This window comes from Pimephales promelas, chromosome 14 (assembly GCF_988280905.1).
Source record: "Pimephales promelas chromosome 14, fPimPro1.hap1.1, whole genome shotgun sequence".
NCBI classification, from domain to species: Eukaryota; Metazoa; Chordata; class Actinopteri; order Cypriniformes; family Leuciscidae; genus Pimephales; species Pimephales promelas.
This window is the reverse complement of record NC_142782.1, coordinates 5,671,126-5,685,356: the sequence shown is the minus strand read 5'-3', so window position 1 is coordinate 5,685,356 and position 14,231 is coordinate 5,671,126. Positions and strand designations below refer to the sequence as shown.

Here is a 14,231-nt window from a genome sequence, read left to right as displayed (position 1 = left end):
CATCTGTCATAAGAATTTTTGGATCCGATACGATTTTCTGCGTTTTTCGCATCCGTAGCAAGCAGTTTGAATGGTGTTTTGACAGTTCAGAGCCACCGAATCACGAATATGAAACGCAGCAGAAAATTTCAGACCTTTAGAGCAGCGCAAACTAGCAGAGCCACTGATAATATTGTACAGGTGATCTACTGACAACACAGGTGCAAAATAGGTTAAGACTTGCGTTTTTGGGCATTAAATAATGGCGAGTTGACCAGCACAGACCTTAGTGAATCACCTTGCACGATTCATTTAAAAACTCTCCAGCCATGAATTTTGCGTCTGAAAGGGAAACAGGGAACAAATGCATATGCATAACGGTTAGCTGCAAAAATAACCCTGTCCATGCCTTTCCAGCTAATTTTTCACCGTGTTTTTAGTAAATCCTGACAGTAGTTTTTCTTTAACACCAAAAGAGGGTTTGTGCTGTTGCAAGCTGTTAGTAAATCTGGCCCTTAGTGTACAAAATGTTGTGTACCAAAGCAAAGTTTTCCTCCCATCATCTGAGGTGACGGAGTAAACCAATGAATTTTAACACGGTGACAAACAAATAACATTTTTTTTTTTTATCATCAAATGACACAAAGTACAAGTTATATAAAAAAAAAAATATTTGGTCCACTTTGAAAATATTTTTGGATGACACAAATACGGTTTGCATGCACCAGTTTTGGATATCTCTGCCAAAACCCCTGCCATCATTTGATTCAGCCTGTCAAGAACCGCCTATAATTGTTGAAATAGACAACAATGCAAAAAACACATTGTGCTTAAAGCCAGTGTTGTAGTACTCGAGACTCGGACTCGTCTCGGACTCGGTCTCGAGACCATATTTTAATGGTCTTGGTCTTTTCATGGACTCGTGTCCATTTGGACTCGGAATTGACTTGTACTCGAACATTTTTTTTTTAGGACTCGGAATTATTCCCGAGTCCACTCGAGTTCAATTAAAAATATTTTTCATGATTATTAATGTATGTTAATAAAATATTTCTTTAAATTGATTGACACGCCCAGTGATTGGTGATTTTCTAGTGTGCAACTGCGTATGACAAATTGTAATAAAATTACTTTTAACACCACCTACTATGTGGCCATTTTACCCTAAACTGATCATATTTTTTAAACTCCAAGTAAATTCAGTAAAAAAAAAGGATTTCTCTAAGTAAATAAAAGTAAATTAGGTAATCAACCCTCACTGGTCTCGGTCTCGACTCGGGCTCGACCGTCTCTGGTCTCGGACTCGACTCGGACTCGACTCTCTCTGGTCTCGGACTCGACTCGGACTCGACTCTCTCTGGTCTCGGTGTCGACTCGGACTCGACTCTCTCTGGTCTCGGTGTCGACTCGGACTCGACTCTCTCTGGTCTCGGACTCGACTCGGACTCGACTCTCTCTGGTCTCGGTGTCGACTCGGACTCGAGTGAGGTGGTCTCGACTACAACACTGCTTAAAGGTTTATTGGCGTTTACCCTATGAAAGCATGTTCAGTGTTTGAGAACACAGGTGGCTACAGTCATGCTAATGACCACCAAGCTTAAATTAATATAAATGACACACAAACACAGTAGATCCAACTAGACAACTCTAAAGATAATAGACAAAATACTGAATGGGAAAAGTACAGTTAGCACTTTGTACATCATGTTTGATTTCAGTCTTAACTGTTACTGTCTGTTACATATTGGCCACTTGAGGACTCTCTTTGGCCTGGCGCATTCCATAAAGCCACTTGATCACTCGAGCATTTCTCTCGATGACGGAAACGCCATAAACAGGACGTTCATCTTTTGCTGCTTCTTCTTCCTCGTCTTCACCCTCAGCCGTACGCTCGGAAGCTGGGGCACTGGCGCTACGAAGACGTGAAACGGACACAATGTCAGAACCTGGTGTTCCCAGCTCCTCTAAATCCAATGGGTCAAGGCCACAGTAATTAAAGAAGCGCTCGAGCTCTACCCCGGCTCGTGAAAAGCAGTCGCTGACATCAGATTTTGAGCGCGTCAGTGAAGGACGCTTCCTGGAGCTTGTTGAGGAGAGCCGAGTGATGGCCGGAGATGGTGGGGACTGGATGTCATTTTTGGCTAGGAACGAAGCAACGGGGGTTGGAGTCTTTTGGGTCGGAGAGGGACACGATAGTGGTTCTGTGTTTGGTTTTATGGGGAGAGGGCTAGATGGGGATTTAGAAGAAGGTGAGGTTTGTGCAGCACCGTTTGGTGGTTTAATAGGTCCTCGGTTGACGTTCGTGACATTGTGGAAACTTTTGAAATCAATTGGTTGCTGATTTTGCTGTGTGTATGGTCTAAGCAAGCGCAGAAGTTTTAACGGAACCTGCGACGTGGACAGTTGGATTTGTGAGCGGTTCTGTAGCGGTGGTCTACCGGCCATCCTCATTTGAGGTAACTGCGGTCTGACATCGACTCTCCGCACCGTCATGGTAGGACATCCGTTAACCCCTGAGGCTTCTACCGCAGCTTTTGCTTGACTTGAAGTTGACCCGACAGAAGGTTCATCCAGCTGACTTTTTGTTGGAGAGATGGCCTTGCATGTGTCTGTAGCATCTTGATCTTTCCCAGTGCTGTTGGTTTGTGTAGAAACGACCGGAACGGTGGTATCGCCGACTCCATCGATCAGTTTGCAAAGATGTTCCAGGTTAAGGGGTGGCGTTTCAGACTTGGTGGGTTTTACAGCGATCTTCCTCGATGGCTGTAGAGCAGCTTGTCCACTCTGGTTGTTGTTGTTGTTGTTGGAGGAACAAGTGACTGGGTGCTGCTTTTTCAAAGCCACCTGTTGAGTCTTGACGTACTTGGCCTTGTCTGCTTCCAAACGTTCCACCGCACTTGGTTTGCGTATCCCTGGGGATGATTTGACTGGACAACTTAGCTCTGGGTTGCGACTCGGTGTGCCAGGAGTTACAGCCAGCTTTATTATTCTCCGTGGAGAGGGCTGTACGGCGTCAGTTGACATCCTTTGAAATGAAAAACTTCAGCTGTTTTATATATGGTTCCTTATTTCCTGCACTGGTTTGCTTTGAAGTAGATGAATGGACTTATTGCCAGTATACTTCCACATTAACACTTTGGATACCTGGGGGAACAGAAATGATTATGACAAACAGACAATTGCAAAGTCTGGCTAGACAGCCTACTGTTCTATGCACACACACTTTTAACAACATTGTAATGGTTTCATAAAGTAGAAGTGCATTTGCCGAGGATAATGGGAGTGGTGCTTGACTGCATCAGTCAACAACCACAGTTCTAGGGCATTGTGGGTTAGTTATTATACCAGAGCATTGTTTGGGAGGTTTCTTACTGGCCCAAACCCACCCCCAAGTCTCTATTCAGTTGTTAAGTCTGACATCATGCAGCACTGTTTCCTCAGAGCCCAATAGCAAACAATTAACATTGCTAATATACACACACAGCCCAGAGAAGAGCTCTCTAAACTTAGTTTAAAGGTGTGCTATATATGAAGTGTTCATAAATGGCTGCTGAGAGTATTCTCACTTTAAACAGAGTAAAGGAGTCATATTGATATACAAGAATTCATATGGATAAATGATCATAAGATTTTGGCCAAATTGTGCAGCCCTACAAACAAAGCACAGCAAACATTTTCTACAAACAAAATCGAAAAATGTATATGTTCTCTGAAAGTCTGAATCACCCAGCCCTAATTCGATACCTCACGTGCTTTTCCACCATCCGGCCTAACGGTTCTGATGAGTAACGGTACCAGTAGCATTTCCATAAGAACATGATTCAGTATGGTATGATATAAAATCTCCCACAGATGTCTAAGCATGGATTGCTAACGTTAGGATAAGAGAACTGTACAATTTGAATCGTTTTATACCTGTAATACAGACTACAGCCGCTTTCCGACCAAGTAGTTACAGGAACTTGGTTATAGGAACTGTCCACTTCTGGAGGGGTGACGTAAGCATGGCGACAGGCTTTATAGCGTCATCACTAGACGTAGCGCGTAGCGTGGCTATTGCAATGTTTCTGTTCTGCCTTGTTGGAACCTTAATAACGGAGAACGAATGGCGGCGTTTAAAGATTATGCTTGAGTTCTGTACAGAGAAACACAGAAGACGAAGGCTCCAGCTTAATATGATATTAATATGATGGAAGAAGACAAAAGAGCAGAGCGCAGGAGGCAAACAAAACGACGGGTAAGTTTAGCTAGCATTAGCAATTAGCTGGTTGAATGCGTTATGTTTGTCTTAATCCTTAGTTGTAATGTTTTGCAAAAACACACCGCGTATGGCAGACAGCGCGCTACAAGTTCCATGTTGACAGTGGGCATGACTTATAAGTTTGACCAATCAACGTAGACCTAGGGAAAGGGAACTAAAAAAAGTCCTCGCTCTAGACTAGGTACTGAAAGAGTTATAGGAACTACGGTCTGAGGAACTAAAAAAATCCCCAATTTAGTCCGGTCGGAACACGAGAAAAAAAGGGTTATAGGAACGTTAGGTTCTAGGAACTGCAAAAGTCCCTCCGGTCGGAAGGCGGCTTATGATTTCGGCAGTCCTATAAGATCATTACAAATCACACTCTACAACATGCATGTAGTCTGTACGTTGATGACACCTATTGAATCGTAGGCTACGACGCAAATTAGTATAGAAGAATAAAATTTCCTCAGCATGCGTTCATGGTAAACAAATAGAGCAAGATGAATCGCACTTTGGCAATTGTGTTTTTATGTGAGCTGAAAAAAAGCGGATGAAGCGAAAGAGAAGAATATGGATACGGTCATCATGGCTAAGGAAAAGTTTTGAAAATGAAGCTTGAGGTAAGTAGTTTTAGGTTTTAGCAGCATGTCGTGTTGATCAATACACAACATGATATCAATTTCATGTTGCATTTTTATTGGCTAGTCTAGACTGATCTCATGAAGTAGCGCGTGTATGCCACGGCAATTCCATATTTCCATTTTTGGCGTGCTATCAAGACGCATAATCGCCTTTCAGCGTGTTTATGAACGCCGTTGACTTAACGTTATATAAATGTATGACTTACCTCAACCCCGTCCCTAAACCTAACCAACACTGGGGTTAATGGCATTTATGACTGGAGATTTGACTGCGTGTACGGACACGCGGAATGACGTGGACGTTAATGGCGTAGACATATACGCATACACGCGGATAGCTCAAAATGCGTAGAGATAACACGCCACCTGACTCGAAAGTGGCGTATATGTTTACGCAAAAGTCATGATGTCATGTTGGCTAGTCAGTAGGCATAGGTCGTAGCAGCAAACACACTGTGAAATGGTAATACTGAATTTCTGACACTGTCAGAAAATGATCACAGGCTAACTTTGGCAAGACAATGGCCGTCTTTAAACCTCTCTCACTGTATGACGTAGGACTAGGGGTGTAACGATTCACTCGTTTTCTCGATGCATCGATTATAAATCCTGGCGATGCATATGCATCGATCCTGAAACATGTATTTTGAATCGTGAATCGTTTATTTACGTGAATAATCGATTTAAAAGGCTAAGATTCGAATTAATCACGATTTTATAGCGATTCAGTGGTTTAAAATATATAAACACAACCTTAAAGTGTTCCTGGTACAAGCTGCCTCACGCATTGGCCGTCATACGACATCCGCATTTGATTGGTTTCAGGCGCTCACACACCCCTGATTTCTTACGCTGAAGCCCGGTCGGTCAAATGCCTGAAAGATGAGTTTATCTTTCTTCCCGTTGAGCTACTCATGTCGTGATCAGCTTGTATTACCGCAAATTAGTTAATCTCCCGGAATCTAGAGCGAGCGTGCATACGAGACAGAGGTTGTGCTCCAAACCGCGTATCGCGCGTTCACACACGGCTGCACGCACTCGGCAGAGAGGGAAAGCGAGCGAGAGACCACCTTGCGTGTACGGCGTGTCCATGTAATAAATGAATGAAAGCGTTTTATTTCATAGTGCCCACGCAATGGCATGGCAGCTTTATCAATGGCTTGAGCGGTTTGCCTCAAAACTATTGCTTTCTCGACAGAGAGCTCAGCTGGAGAGCTCAAACATGGACTGCTCAAAAATCTGTAGTTAACGTTATGAAAGCATGAGAGCTATGGGACCGAGCGCGAGCAAAATCCAGTGAAAAGATGATAACGAGTGCACTGAGAGGACGCAAAATGAAACTAATGAAAACGTCTCCATTAATTTGTGCATACGTCATTTAATGCAATACTTTAAAAGCCTTTTTCAAAATATTTGCTACTTGCAAATGCTAATTTGTAGGCCATTGAATTTGAATTTTTATAATAATATATTCATTAAAATTAAAAACAAACATGAACTAACATTAACAATGGACAAAATCCCCACTATCTGATCCCTGAAGGCCACTGTAGGCTAATTCAAACCCAGACAAAGATGGGTGAAGCATTGAAATAATACTATAATGCATATAAAAAATTAAGAATCGAATCGAATTATTCGAATCGCATCGAATTTGGATGTGAATCGCATCGAATCGAATCGTTCTGAATTTGCACAAATCGTTCATGAATCGAATCGAAAACCTATGAATCGTGAATCGAATCGATTCGCTGTCTACCCAAAGATTCACAGCCCTACGTAGGACCGTGTAGGAGCCGCGACCACAGAAACCACCACGATTGGTCATCTTTCATCTGGGACAGCCCAAAATCATACAATGTGCACCAGGCATTAGTAACTTATGATCAAATCCTCATTTTTCAGCACAACAATCAAAAAACCCAACAGTGTCAACAAGCCCAGATCAGAATAGACACCATGACTCAGTGGCAGTAACCGTTTAGCCTGATGTGTTGAAAAGATATGAAATTCTGGTCTCTAAATATGGCTCCAGTCCTTGCTTAAATTAGTCTATGGGACCCCCACCACCCCCAAAAATGAGTTTAATTGCCAAGAAAAATCATAGCAATATTAAAGTTGTCGAAGAACAAACAGTGTAAGGCGAGTTGTGCTTCCAAATTGAATACTTGGGGTTTGATCAAATCCCTAACCCAAAGTATATGAAGCAATAGTAATGGAGATACTAGCTTTAGCAAACAAAACTAATGAGCTCTTTAGGCGGCTGATGTATGTTCCAGTGCGAGTTAAAACCATTATGAAGCCATTCTCAGACTCCATTAGCAGTGGCTAAAAGACTTCCACTTTCTTCTAGAATATTAATGAAACAAACATTCACGTAATTGATTTTTTAATTGAATACTTCCTTAAATAACTGTAAATCACGCTAAAGACCCATTTCAGTGCGACTCCATTTAGCAAACTGATATGAAAACACTCATCCAAGATTGTGATACTTACATGCCCACTAGGAATGTGATCTCATGGAGAAATGCGACACTGAAGTCACTGGTTAACTCAAGGGATTTTTTGTTTCAGACTCAATTTCGTTAATAAATGACAGCAGTTTGTGAGTGACAGACAACAGCTTTTATCAATGAACTGAAAATACTTTCACCAGCTCATTGACTAAACGTTTATCATTCCTTTAGCATAACAGCCAGTGCTCCACCTAAGGTTGAAGTGCACTGCATGCTCTATATCCTTTCCCGTCTTTTACAATCTCTACATTATTCCCATCCTCTTTGCTCTCCCATCACTCAGTCAATCTTTCTGACCCCACTCTCCCTATATTTCTTCCAGTTTTACACACAACAACTGGTCAAGTCAAGATACAGTAAATATGAAAACAATCCCTCAAGGCAAGAAAAAACAAGATCAACAAGAATAAATGGAACAAGATTTCACTTACGGATTCCAGGGACAGGATTCGGCGTGTCTCTACATGATCCAGGATTATGTCTAAACAAGCCAAAACAACAGTTACAGGGAATTAGAATCACACAAGTAGATAAAGTGAAGCGGTAAAGTGTATGTTAGCTTCATTGTTTAAAGGTATAGATAGCATTAACGCATACGTAGACAATACACACCCACACTACCAAACACATACCTGTGGTTGCCTCACTAAACTCAACAGCAATGGTTTCCTCTTTAATTGTAAAGTTTGAGTCAGGACAGAGTCAGAATGCAGTCAGCAATGTCTTTAGTGTGTGTCAGAGAGCAGAAAGCAAGCAGGGCAGACGGTTGCACGCGTGTGCTTGAGTTAAGGAGAAAATAAAACTTGCCAGACCGGTTTGATTCTCTCCCCAAACGTTCCTCCTGCCCTTTTTCTTGTCCTATCCAATCAGAATTCATTCCCACACCAGGAAGTATGTGCCAGATATGCCCTCAGGGTCACCTGATCACAAAAGGAAAGAACCTTTTCCTTGAAACAATTCTCCCATGGCACTTTTTTTTGTCTGTGAACTCAGAGCATTGTTCTGTTAATAGAGAAGACACCGTTCGAAGCTGCGTGACATCAGATTACCTGCTTGTCAATCCTCTTCAATGATACAACATTATAATTTTTTTGTCTGTTTAGGAATTCTCATTTAAAAAAATTATTTTCTTATTTATTTATAAAAAGCGGAACTAGGATATTGAGAAAAACAATGCTGGTACTATATTTCTGAGTGCTATTTATAGACATATGATTAAAAAAAAATAGGATTTGAATGTAATCGTCATTTTGCTTAAACAGTAAAGCCCTAAAAACGTACTTTAAAAAAAAATAACATCATATTCTTCAGGTTCAAGTGTTTTAATTTTTTCTCATTCAAAGACATAACTTTTGAAAAGCTTCAAAAACTTATATTCAGCCAGAAAGCATCTTGAAAATAATATAAATCCATCACCATGTTGTTTATAAAAATAAAATTTTAGCATACAATCCTTTGATCTCTATTTTGCAGCACACAAAGTGAAAGTCATGTGTCTTTATTTAAACTCTCATTTACACACGGAGAGGTTTGAAATGTCAATATTTACATATAATACAGTTGATGAAGAGACAAGTATGTTATGTTTTGATACGGTCATGTTGTCTTCTCTTTGTTATACAGTATATGCTCAACTCAACCACTTTGTGTTTGCATTTCAACAAGTTTCACTTAGTTAAACTTGTTGAAATGCAAATTACATAGCCGTTTCCAAACCAGTCAAACAAGCAACGACTATTGACCTGTTTAAGCAGTTTGATTTAGATTTAGCGCTTCAGATGTTAACGTTAGCAGATGGCTTTAAGGACTAAATCATAATTTATTTCTGTGATTTTATAATGTTTTTGCTGAATGACTGAAAAAAAAATATTTCACCCACACACAGGCAGTGTTTGGAATAGCGCACCACTGTATACTGTGCATAGAAATGTTCAGTGTGAGAAATGAACTAAGTCACGATTGTTTTTCTTCATTTTTTTGATCGGCAAATGATATTTGAACACAAAATTTGATTTAAAAATGTAAGATAACTTTTTATGAGGTAATGCAAGGCATTGTTGCAAATGTTTATTGTTACATAACAAATACTGTTTTGCATAGTATTATTTAAATATATTAGGCAGGACACAGTGTATACTGCGCAGTATGCTTATATTCCATTCCAAACAGGCTCTGATTCAAGGCAAATATGCTGTGTGAAAATTTGGTGCAATTAATAATTTCATTTTAAATGAATGGCTGTTAATGCGGACACAATGAAATTGTTTAACAAAGAGATATTTTAATCTCCTTTCCATTGCAATGCGAATTAAGCTGACCAACCAATACGATTCACACTTTTGTACTTTTAGTGAAATGCAGTTACATAAAACTGTGACTTGATGGCCTATATTCTACGTCGGAGGCGTATTGCATTCAATTGAAGAAAAAAAATCTACTCTGTTTTTCTGAATTAACGAGTTAATTTTTCATGAGAAATTTTTTTTTTTGCTCTGTTTTTCTGAATTAATGAGTTAATTTTTCATGAGAAAAAAGTTTTTGCTCTGTTTTTCTGAATTAACGAGTTAATTTTTCATAGAATTTTTTTTGCTCTGTTTTTCTGAATTAACGAGTTAATTTTTCATTAGAAAATGTTTTTGCTCTGTTTTTCTGAATTAATGAGTTAATTTGTCATGAGAAAAAAAATTTTGTTCTGTTTTTCTGAATTAACAAGTTAATTTTTCATTGTTTTTTTGCTCTGTTTTTCTGAATTAACGAGTTAATTTGTCTGTTTTTCTGAATTAACTCATTAATTCAGAAAAACAGAGCAAAATTTTTTTCTCATGAAAAATTAACTCATTAATTCAGAAAAACAGAGCAAAAACTTTTTTCTCATGAAAAATTAACTCATTAATTCAGAAAAACAGAGCAAATTCTTTTTCTCATGAAAATTTAACTCGTTAATTTAGAAAAACAGAGCAAAAAAAATTCTCATGAAAAATTAACTCATTAATTCAGAAAAACAGAGCAAAATTTTTTTCTCATGAAAAATTAACTCATTAATTCAGAAAAACAGAGCAAAAACTTTTTTCTCATGAAAAATTAACTCATTAATTCAGAAAAACAGAGCAAATTCTTTTTCTCATGAAAATTTAACTCATTAATTCAGAAAAACAGAGCAAAAAAAATTTCTCATGAAAAATTAACTCGTTAATTCAGAAAAACAGAGCAAATTCTTTTTCTCATGAAAAATTAACTCATTAATTCATAAAAACAGAGCAAAAACTTTTTTTCATGAAAAATTAACTCATTAATTCAGAAAAACAGAGCAATTTTTTTTCCCATGAAAAATTAACTCGTTAATTTAGAAAAACAGAGCAAAAAAATTTTTTTCATGAAAAAGTAACTCGTTAATTTAGAAAAACAGAGCAAAAAAATTTTTTTTCTCATGAAAAATTAACTTGTTAATTCAGAAAAACAGAGCAAAAACTTTGATGAAAAATTATCTCGGAATTCTGAGATAATTAACTTGTTAATTCAAAAAAACAGAGTGGATTTTTTTTCTTCAAGTGAATGCAATACGCCTCCGTAATATTCCACCCCCCAGTGCAAAGTCAAGAAACGGATTTTTTAGGTAATGTAATCTTATTAAAATGGATTTAATAAAATTGTTTGCGAAAAATTTTGGGACCATTGTCAAAGTCAGGGTATCGGTATTACTATCGACGTGGAATATTTTTGAACGATACCGAGCCCTAATCTTAAATCGCATGCCTAAATCAGACCCAATTTACATGCCAAAAAAATCGTGTTGGTGTGAACAGGCATTTAGCTGAAAAGAAAAGTAAAATTAGTTTGTAGATCTATCTAGATAAATCTATTTCTTTTGCATACATGTTTAAACTGTAGTCCTACCTTCCCTGGCTACAATGAACAAAATATAGATCAGAAGTGTTCCTCTGCCCGAATAAGAATGCAAGTAAATTTGACTAAGCATCCTGATACTGATATATTGGATAATATTACATAATCTCTATAAAAATACTGGTACACAGATGCACAGACTGCAAGATAGATTCTATGTTTATCATACAAAAATGTGACTCATAAACTTTGTTCTTGACTGAGCAGCTGGTTTGGTTCAGGGAGTTTGGATTTTTCATGGCTGTCTCAGGACAGAATGCAGTTCTTGTCCTTGTCTTTTCTACTGAGGCTCCGTGTCCTTCTCCTGAAACTTCCTCTCCGGCTCTTGTCCTCGTCCTCTTTCTGTCCTTCCGTTCTCTCTCCACCCGTCAGCTGTGGCGGCAGAGGAATGCGCTGGCCCAGAAAGAAGCCTTCCTCCTCCGAGTCTGAGGAAGAGGAGCAGGTGGAGCAGGACTCTTCGTGTCTGGAGCGGGTGGAGTGCAGGGTCAGGCTGCCGTTTCGACTTCGCCTGCGCTCCCCGTCCCGCCATTCCAGAGTTTCCAGACGAGGTCTGTCGCTGCGAGAACCTCTGGATCGTCTGAGGTGCTTCTCCATGGGAAGCTGGCCACCGCTTCCCCGACGGAAACTGTGGTGGTACGACCCATCTGAAAGGGAAGATGCTGGAGTGAGATCGTGAGTGATGTGACAACAGCCGTAACAACACTTCACTATAGCTTAATGTGAACAGCTCCCCCAAAAATTCCTTACATTTTTTTCTTTTCATTCATGAACAAATCATTCTTTTGAGTCAAATCCTTTTAGTGAATATGCTAACCCAGTTCAGAAAAACCAGTAGGAGGGATCATGAAACAGGCTGATCCAGTTCTCTTAGTGATTATCAGTGATTAATGACTTAAAAGAAATTGGATGAAACAACAGAAAGCACTAAAAGTGGACGAGGTAATGACTTACATTTAGCATTTTACATCTTTTAGCAGATGCTTTTATCCAAAGAGACTTGAGGAGAATAATAGAAGCAAATCAAACCAACAATATGCAAGTGCTGTGACCAGTCCCAGTTAGTCCAGCATAGTACATGTAGCAAGGTTTTATTTATTTATTTTAGATTATAGAATTAATTGGTCAAGTGATGATGATGAAAAAGACATGTTTTCAGCAGTTTCTTGAAAATGGCTAAAGACTTGAAATGTCAACAGTTGCTTTGTAATAATAATGTCTTTACTGAATCACCACTTACTGACAAGCGCAACTAACTAAATTAACTGACTAAACTGTCCTTGTCTTAGGGTGGTGATGGTGCAGTGGATAAGACACATGCCTTTGGTGTGAGAGACACCAATGTGTCCCTGAGCAAGACGCTTAACCCCTAGTTGCTCCAGAGGCGTGCGACCTCTACATGTATAGCAATTGTAATTCGCTTTGGATAAAAGCGTCAGCTAAATGAATAAATGTAAATGTATACGTGTTGAATTGCATTCTTTGATTTGATAATCACAGTTTGATAAAATACAGTGCCTTGCCAAAGTATTGGTAACCCCTTCATTTTTTTTCACATTTTGCTGTTGGTTGCAGTCTTATGCTAAACTGATTTAAATAAAACAAATTCACATCAATCTTCCATCCATACACCATAATTACAAAGCAAAAACAGAGTTGTGATAACTTTATTTTATAAAAAATACAAAAAACTGCAATAATAATGAGTAAGTTAGGGCCCTATGAAATCTGTTTTATTTTTTCCCAAATTCTGTTTTTTCTGTTTTAATTTTTGGGAATTAGTTTCTTTACGCTTGACTGTTATTTTAATCGTCAAAAGAGTGTGCTTTTAAAGTTATTCATTAAAACGTATAAACATACAAATAAAATAGGAATGACCTTAAATTTATTGAGTTAATACAGACATTTACTCGGTAGCCTTTGAGGACAAATACTGCATGACGCAACATAACACTGCACTCTTCAAGTAACAACAAAATATGTTTATGAGCTTTAAACTGTCCGGTTATATAAATTATATTAGTTTATATAAGTTTAAATAAAGTCACACTCTGTCTCTCTCTCGCCCAGTGTCGCTTCGCTTTTGTCCAGTCCGGCGCCTCATAGACAGACGCGGTGTGCACGTTGTGTGTGTGTTTATGTGAGAGAGAGAGAGGCGGAGGGAGAGCGGGGAAATACAACTGAAAGAATACGCTGCGTGTTTGAAATTGTGTTAAAAAATGAAACGCAGTATGTGGCAGCGAATTAGTCTATGTGTGGAAAACACTGCATAAGTCATGTGCGAACTTCTCGGCTCGGCACTGACGGCTTGTAACTTTTTACAGACGAAAGCAGAGCCATGGAGAGCCGCTTCGCCATGCGTTCATTGTTTTGATTTCGTCAATGGAGCTGAAATGACGGGTTGGGGTGTTTGTGTCGCCCAGATTAACTTCCCCCGTCTGCATTTTCACCAGATCTGCATTTTCACCAGACATACGTTCTTCTCCCACACAAAAACAGCATTTCAAACCAAATATGTAAAATTCCACAAAATTCCGCGTTAACACTAGATTCCGCATTAATTGGCCAATTCCGCAATTCCGTCCGCCATGATCGCGGAAATCATGGGAAATCATAACTTCTGGGACACTTGAAATTTAGCTCAGGAGCTTTCCAATTGTTCTTGTAGATGTTACTACACCTCGAGTGGCGTTAACCTGTGCAAATTAAATTGAATGGGTGTGATTTGGGAGGGCACACACCTCTCAATAAAAGGTCTAACAGCTGAAAATACATGAGGTCAAAAGAACTGCAGGTAAATCACAGATACCTCGCTTCCACCGAAAAAGAACTGGTTCGGAACTGGTGCTGGTTCAAAGTTGGTTCAACTTGCGAACCTTCTCATAACCTGTTTGTTTTCCCACTGACTAGAGAGCCCTGCCCTCGATGTAAACATGACGTGGTAAAAGA

The 14,231-nt window shown here is 39.1% G+C and overlaps 2 protein-coding genes across 2 annotated transcripts in view; both read right to left on the bottom strand.

The window, feature by feature from the left end:
- Positions 1-1,486: 1,486 nt before the first annotated feature.
- fam110a (family with sequence similarity 110 member A) lies at positions 1,487-8,144 on the bottom strand. Its single transcript, XM_039688973.2, has 3 exons — positions 8,015-8,144; positions 7,814-7,863; positions 1,487-3,123 (listed from the first exon to the last, which is right to left on the bottom strand). The coding sequence occupies exon 3, from the start codon at positions 3,001-3,003 to the stop codon at positions 1,717-1,719; it is 1,287 nt and encodes a 428-aa protein (XP_039544907.2). The 5' UTR covers positions 3,004-3,123; positions 7,814-7,863; positions 8,015-8,144; the 3' UTR covers positions 1,487-1,716.
- Positions 8,145-10,852: 2,708 nt separating this feature from the next.
- Positions 10,853-14,231, bottom strand: part of prickle3 (prickle homolog 3) — a 52,826-nt gene continuing 49,447 nt past the window's right edge. Inside the window, exon 11 of the mRNA XM_039688967.2 lies at positions 10,853-11,929. Within this exon, the coding sequence (XP_039544901.2) occupies positions 11,532-11,929 (398 nt within the window). The 3' untranslated portion in view covers positions 10,853-11,531. The remainder of the gene's footprint in view (positions 11,930-14,231) is intronic.